The following is an 8,077-nucleotide window of genomic DNA, read 5'->3' on the forward strand; positions in this document are numbered from 1 at the left end:
AAGTAAAATCAAAGAGATTAAAACTACGTAATTAGTAATAATGTAAGTTGGATAGTTTTTAAAAATTCACAAATACATGTTTGTTTATATATATTTTTAGTCACGTATCGTTGTTCGACGAACAAGTAAGCAGAGCTCTAATGAATGGGCACGTTTCATTATAAAAGTAACTGATACAATAGGTATAAATACGCTTTGCGGAACTCTGAGAATGCGTGTAGTATTATAAACCTACATTGGCCAACCTAGACGTCGCTTAAAAGTGTTCTACTGAGCCATATTAACTTATATAAATAAAAAGACTGTGCGATCGAACACACGAAACATATGTAGCCCAGAGTCCTCTGATGAAGCCTATATGCATGATGTTTTATTTATAGTAACAAACAACGTTTTGTATGGTATAATTACTTATTAATTGTCATAATGCTAGTTGAATTTAATTTAAATTTAACATAATTTCTGATAGATCCACCTTTTTTGCACAGGTGAGAGAGGCCACTCGTAAACTAGATCTGTGCTCGAAGCACAGTAAACCACTATATTCAACACAAACAAATTATAGAATATTTATTTAAGATTCAACCAAAAAAAATTGACAGGAAGATACATGCAACCATTATCCATAGGATCAGTAAGAAATAGAATCATAATATACAAACAATAAATTGGAAACTACAGTGATATATGAGCAACATATAAAAATACAACCAATTAAAATAATAATTGAATCTCTTAATTTATCTTAAAAACAGATTGCAATACAGAAATGTAATTAGGAAATAAGTAAGAAGTAAATGTATTGTAAGAAAGTGGAATTATAATATATATTCATTAAATAGCAAACAAATTGAAATGAATATTCATATTATTATGCAACTTACCAACACATACTGCATTTACAAAAAACAAGGCCTAGGATTAGAAATTAAGTAAATTTATATTATAACTATTTTTGTTAAGACATTTATATTGATACAATGATATAATAACAGTGATTAAGTTAGGGCAACCAACAAAAAACAAGTTTTAATTAAAATTTTATAATATTTTTTTAATCGTATTAAGAAAATCATAAACACAATGATAATACAGTAATAAATTAAAGGCCAACAAAAAATAATATTCCGATTAAAATTTTATAGATTTCAAGAATTGGATGGAAGCAAGTTGAGAAATATTTACATTGAAGTTTGCAAGAATGCTTTCAATTGCAACTGAATCTCTTCCATCTTTTGATCCTGTCTTTGCAACGCCTAAACCAACAGTAGAAGCACCAGCTTGATCCATTAATTCTTTCCAGATGTTTCTTCCATTATTTACTTCATCTTGCTGTTCTCTCAACATTCCCTCACAAGTTGCAATTGCAATTTGTTGAATGTTTTCGTACGGGATTTCAACATTTAACTCCTCATTTATAGAAGACACAAGCACTTCATGTAAGGTTCCCAAAGTTGCATCACTTGCATTTCTAGATGCCTGTGTATGAATAAATGATAATTGACTTTATTATGTCTCTTCGGTCACAGTATAAAAGGACGTAAAAATTTACAAAATCGGAAATATGAAGTAACGGTAAACTGTTGATTTCCTCTTTGTTCTTTTAATGCCATGATCTTCACTATCGTTTACAAAAAAAATATTTAAAATTTAAATTATGTTAACGTTCAAACAAAACATTTATAGATTATTAAAAAAACGCAACATAAACTACAATTTATTAACAGTCTGAATACCTTGTTCATTGTACGCAAGTAGTCTGCTGATAATTCTTCATAAAATGGGTTAAGACTCCTTTCAATGTTTTTCTATAATTAGTATCAGTTAAGTAATATATTAAACATATTTATATTTTATAAACATTACCTTATTTTTAACGTTGTTTTCTTTCACTTGATCAAACAATTGCTCAAGTTCTTGCTCAAGAGCGTCTTTATTTTCCCAATAGTTTTCAATAGCTACCGAAGAAATGTCTTTCCCAAAGTCGCTGAATGCTTTCAACGCTTGTTGTTTGGCTTTTATGTGGATTTTGTAAAGTTCACCATCTTCTACATATTTCTCTTTATGGTCCTATGTCAATTCATTAGGTTTGGTTTTGCAATTTGTATTAAATAGTGAAATTATGTAAGAATTGTTGGTCTGTGTCTTTGCGGAAAAAACAATTAGCGGTAGTTTCTTTACCCCAGTGGTCATGAATGGGTTGTTCAAACTGTCAGCCATACAACAAAAACATTCTGATGTTGTATACATGGTAATTCGTTAGCGGGCATGAGGTGTAAGAAATTGAAGATCTGTTTTAAAACTGCTTAAGTTGTCCGCACAAGTGTTATTGATCTGAGATATTCTTGAAAAAGTTGATCAGAGATATTATTTTTTTTTTAATTTGCACTTAACTAATATTTATCACGAAGGTTATAAGGAAAAGTTACGTTAAATGCTGTTGAGTAATTCAATGCCAGTTCTTTGCGTTTTTCAAATAGTGCCTGAGCTTCTTTTTGTTGTTGTACGTAATTCATTTTGTTGTCCTGTAACAAAAATAGCTTTTTAGATACAATTTGTTTCAATTTATTCAAATTAAGCTAAAAAGTTTGTTAGCAATACAAAAAAATAACTCATAAAGTTATAGTTTTGGTAATTCATTAGCAGACATAAACAAATTTGACACTCATGTTATAACTTCACCACATCAGCATAAAACATGGTAAAATTTAATTAATCAGTCAAAAAACTTTAAACTTAAAATTATAAAATACCTGCTCAGGCTGTTCCTCATTTTCAGATTTCGGTGTATCTGTACCTTTTTTCAATGTTTGAAAACACTCTGTGATTTTGTCACTCAAAGATTGAACTTTATCTTTCTTGCACTTTAACCCCAATCCCTTAACAAGATCATTCTCCTCAAATTTTTTTACTGAAGCCTTGTGTGCGTTTTGATGTGCGCGATCCAAATCTGCCTCGGACTTGGATTTCTTAATCTCCTAAAAACCAAAAAAGGGATAAATTTGTTAATAAACTGTGGGCAGTAATAAACAGACTAACTAAAAAGACAAAATGTAAGTTGTAAATGTGTAAAGTAAGGATTTGCTTTTTTCCGGCAAATGTCTAAGTTTAACAAAATCGAAAAAGAACCTTTTCCATCAAAACTTCATAACTCATTGCAGTTTCAACAACCAACATTGACACTTTGTGGTCCAGTGTTTCCTGCAACAAAAATAATATAGCCATTAGGGGTGAAATTTATTTTATGGAAAATAATTTACCAATCTTTCTGCATTTTTTCTTTTAAATTTCCGGTGTTTTGATTTGACAGCATTGTGTAGATCCTTCATGCACTTCTTAACCAAGTCCTGGTTGCAGTCAAGAGTGGAAGATTGAAATAATTCTTCTGTTGCTTTCACAGCTTTTTCTCTTGCTGTAGTCAGATCCTCCAAATACTGGCCGCTTGCAACCTATGAAATGTATTAGACAATCTATTAGTAACCACTGGGTTTGAACAATTGTCATTAAGTGTCTTGCCCAACGACACATATTCTCCAAATGGTAGCAGCATTGAGCCTTGAACCTAAAAGTTTATTTTTTTAACATACATTTTTTGGATCCACACACAGTTAAGAAAATCTAGATTCTAGAAAATCTAACAAGATTTTATTGCGTTACACATTACGTGTAATATACTGTATTACCTTTTCCATTTCATCCAAATATACATTCTCAACTGCAAGAGCTGCTTTTCCGACAATTAAAATCTTTTCATTTTCCTGTTAACAAAAACTTTTCAAAATCCTGTAAACAGGAAAAAATTGTTAACTTTACCTTTCGTGCATTGTTCTTATGTTGCATTGCTTTAAATGCAACACTCAAGCATTGTCTCATATAGTTTTTATTAGCCAAACTTTTCTCTTCAGTAAGCCCTTCATGTTCTGCATATTTTAATAATGTCTCTTCCTGGCATTCTTCATGAAGGCTTAACAACATTTTGGGCTCTATATAATTTTCACCCATCTAATAAAAAAAATATAAATAAATCATAGGCTACAAAAGTAAAAAAGATTATGAAATATTTGTTTTACCTTAGTTATCATATTTTTTTCATATTCCGCTTCAAAATCTTGAAGTTTTTGACAAAATCCAACTGTTTCATTTATCTTGAAAATAAAACATAAAAACAAGTTATAACAATTATTTATTTAATAGAAAACTACTTTTAATTTGTATTAGAAATGAACGAAAAATTGCCACAAAAGTTAACCAAAACATATACTTTGAGTTTATACCTTCAATAATGTATGAACATTGGGAGTATCACTACTTTTGATTCTTTCTTTAAATTCCAATGCTAGCTTCATAATTTCTTTACCAGTGCAAGTTCCACCATTAAGTTGTTTTACGAGCAAATTTTCTTTTGAAAACAAACAGTTACCAAGATCATCCACTCCAACAAGAAAACTCTCATCTAGATCTGTAAGAATGAACGAATGATTAATTTATCTATCCTTGTGTGGTTGGCAGGCATTAATGTTTCTGTATTATACACGCCATACTCGCTTTTGAGTTATCATATACCCTTGTTAATGATTATTATTTGGGTAAATGGTTATTATATGACCTGGTACAAATCACACAAAAAAACAAATTTGAACCTTTTTTTGTTACCTGCTAGCTTAATGCTGGAACGACTGCTGTCTTTGTATTTGGTAACCTTTACCCCAGGATGTGGCAACAAATGACATCGGACGTCAGAAAAACTTTTCATAATCTGCTTTCGTACTGAATCGTTTCCATCTTCCTCTGCTTTTATAACTTCCGTCAAATATTCCATCCCTCCTTTGCTGCCAGGTTCATAATCTGACATCTCCCAGTTTCGAACCAGAAACATCAGACCCTAAAAATGGATCAGCTTTGATTTAATAAGACTTAAAATTTTCATCCATTCCATATAAATATAAAAAAATACTCACAAAGTTACATAGTAACTCATTACCAGAACACCCGTGTTATAACGACTGTCATTGCCCGTCACACATGGATAAATAAGTTACATTTATTCATTCATTTATTTTATATACAGTTTAAATTTGAAACCAAGTTACCTGAAATGGGGATAGAATGGGAGCATTTCCTTCACCATTACGTTCAGTGAGAGCTTGGGCATACTTATTAAACACCTTGAAAATAAAATATATTTTGTAATAACTAAAACGTTCTTGCTAGTAAAACGATAGCTTAGTTATGGTCCAGGAACTGTAGGTAAGCTTTGACAAAATTTCTCACTGGGACAAATTAATTGTCCCACTGTTTTACTTTTTTGGGGGTGAAAGGGATAACTAGGATACAAAACGGTTACCCAAACGAACTTCAAAATGACAGGAAACCCAATTAGCTTGTTTTTACCTCTAAATGTTGGAAGTCATTATCCCGAATCAATCCTGATGACAAGTTGTAGACATGTACAGAACTCAATAAAGTGCTCAACCCAAACATGAGCGAGCACTCGCCTGTCTTAAACTTCTTCTGAAACGAACCTTGCGTGTCCATCAAAAACACAGCTATATCCTTAAGAAAAATATTAAACATTAATAAGTTTCAAAATGCTCGCAACCAACTACTTTTACCTGCCCCTTGTCATTCTTTAGCATGAACGGTTTGTCTGTCATATAAATTCCCGTGGTATCGCGTTCAACGCCGCCTTTCCAGTGAAACGTATTAACCAGCTTTACATAGTTCTTTTTGTACCAATCTGCAGACTGCAAAACAGTGTTAGTGTTAAGCCTTGATTTATCTCACGAAATATGACGTTTTGTTTTAGTTTTGACAGCACAGTCGCACAGTGATTACGGCATACATGGTATCTAGCGAGTGGACACAAGGTATATAATGCTGTGGGGAAAGATGGGACACTTTTAGCACACAATATACAAACATCCTGATCGTGATTTAAACGATTAACAACGGTCCATAGGATTCATTAGAATATAGTTTTATAATTCTTTGAATGTTTTTTGTTTACTACCAAATGGGACGAAATATTGGAATGAAAGGGTGTCCCATATTTCCCCACCCTACTGTATGAAATAGAACTCTGGCGTGTTATAACGAATGTCGTTGTCCCACCACGCGAGGATAAAAAAGTGACACAAAATACGAACCTGATTTTCTCGCAGATATTGACATAAGAAGTTTAGTAGAAAAGATTTTCCCGTTCGATGTTCCCCGAACACACTTATAATAGCAACAGGATGGTCCTGGTAGTTGTGAAGAATTGTTTCAAGCCGATCTAGTTTTAGTTGAGGTTTTCCTTTTCTTACCACAACTATTGCTTCAGATTTAACACCTGAAAGTTTCATGTTATATAATTGTAACTTTCTTTACCCTCCAAGGGCGGAAAACGACAGTCGTTACAACACGGGTGTTCTATTTCACACCTCGTGCCAGCCTACGAGTTACCATATACAGTAGGGGTGGGGGAAGACGGGATACCTTTAATATAACATTGCGTCGCCAAACGAAATGAATTAAGAAACCTCCCCACCTGATTTTCCATGCTGTTTGCTCATTTTTCTTCTGTAAGGTAGACGACACTATACTGTTTAGAACTCCTTGTATGCTATTCCATTAAAAAACTGCAGCAGGACTAGTTACGTTTGTTTAAATCGGTCACATTTTAAAGCAATTTGCAACGCGGGGGGTTATTGTCACCATAGGCAACAGTCAACACTTGATAAAACAATGCAATGCATATATGAACAACCTCACAGCGCGTAAATAATCAACATGGCCAAGTTCCTCGTAACTCATACCTTATCTTTTCAAATCATTAACTCTGCGCTAATGATGGCGGATTAATTCAACAATACAAATAAAATCTATTTTTAAAATCGAAAACTTAATATTTGCCACTAGTTGTTTGTTTATATACGCATGTATTTTGAAACAACTTCTGATTACTTTATATCGTTGTGACAAAGATATTGTTTCACAGCCATGCGTGTATATACACCAATATAGTAGGGTGGGGGAAGATGGGACACATTTTCATTCTCCGTCCCATTTGATAGTAAACAAAGAACATTCAAATAATTTTAAAACCATATCCTTACGACTTTCATAAACCGTTGTTAATTGTTAAATATACGATCAGAATATTAGGATGATATATACGCATATGTGTGTAGGCAGATGTGAGGTGCAGGAGTCCGCACCCAAACTTCAGTACTCGAACCCTAAACTGTGGCCGCCTCCATGAATCCCGAGTTCTGTTAAAGATCGACAACCCGGTTTATTAAACGAACAAACGAGCGGCATAAAACCATGGTCAAAAGTGAGGACAGAAAGAAAGAGGAACATATATTCGTAGCAACTTTTGTTTTCGTACTACAAGTCCTGGCTAAACGTAAACATAATCACATTTATTTAAAACACACATAGTAAGGGTGGAGGGGAGGACACCTTGGTCTATCATTTCATTCTATTTTCTCGTCACATTTGGTAGTAAACAAAAATATCAAAGAATTATAAAACCGTATCCTCACGAATCCCATAGACCGTTGTTAATTGTTTGAAACACGGTCAGGATATTTGATAATGTGGTAAAGGGGTCCCAGCTCCCCCCACCCTACTAGATTTTATTTGTATTGTTGAATTAATCCGCCATCATTAGCGCAGAGTTAATGATTTGAAAAGATAAGGCATGAGTTACGAGGAACTTGGCCGTATTGAATATGTACGCGCTGTGAGGTTGTTCATATATGCATTGCATTGTTTTATCAAGTGTTGACTGTTGCCATGGGCGACAATAACCTCCCGCGTTGCAAATTAGTAAAATGTAACAAGTTAATTATAATTGTTGAACAAACGTATTTAGTTGCAGATGCTTATTGCCACAGAGAAATGAAGTTAGTGGTGTGCGCCCAGGTTGAGCACAAAGTTTTGATCACTTTTATTAAGATATAGTAGGGTGGGAAAAGACGGCACACCTTTAGCATATAGTAGCTCAGGATGGGGAAAGATGGCACACATTTTCAATCTCTTTTCTCTTCCCATTAGGTTTAATAAACAGAGAGCATTCAAAGAATTATAA

General features: G+C 33.2%; 1 protein-coding gene across 1 annotated transcript; it reads right to left on the bottom strand.

Annotated features, from left to right (window-relative positions):
* Nucleotides 1-555: 555 nt before the first annotated feature.
* Nucleotides 556-6,657, bottom strand: LOC149724755 (uncharacterized). Its single transcript, XM_089892039.1, has 17 exons — nt 6,530-6,657; nt 6,147-6,331; nt 5,613-5,744; nt 5,392-5,553; nt 5,091-5,165; nt 4,654-4,882; nt 4,275-4,459; nt 4,071-4,145; nt 3,814-4,002; nt 3,684-3,758; nt 3,261-3,449; nt 3,130-3,201; nt 2,754-2,978; nt 2,430-2,525; nt 1,867-2,070; nt 1,737-1,808; nt 556-1,479 (listed from the first exon to the last, which is right to left on the bottom strand). Exons 1-17 carry the CDS (start codon nt 6,552-6,554, stop codon nt 1,132-1,134), a joined length of 2,538 nt encoding a protein of 845 aa, XP_089748165.1. The 5' UTR covers nt 6,555-6,657; the 3' UTR covers nt 556-1,131.
* Nucleotides 6,658-8,077: the final 1,420 nt, after the last annotated feature.

Source organism: Ciona robusta, chromosome 14 (assembly GCF_009617815.1).
Source record: "Ciona robusta chromosome 14, ASM961781v2".
Classification (NCBI taxonomy): Eukaryota; Metazoa; Chordata; class Ascidiacea; order Phlebobranchia; family Cionidae; genus Ciona; species Ciona robusta.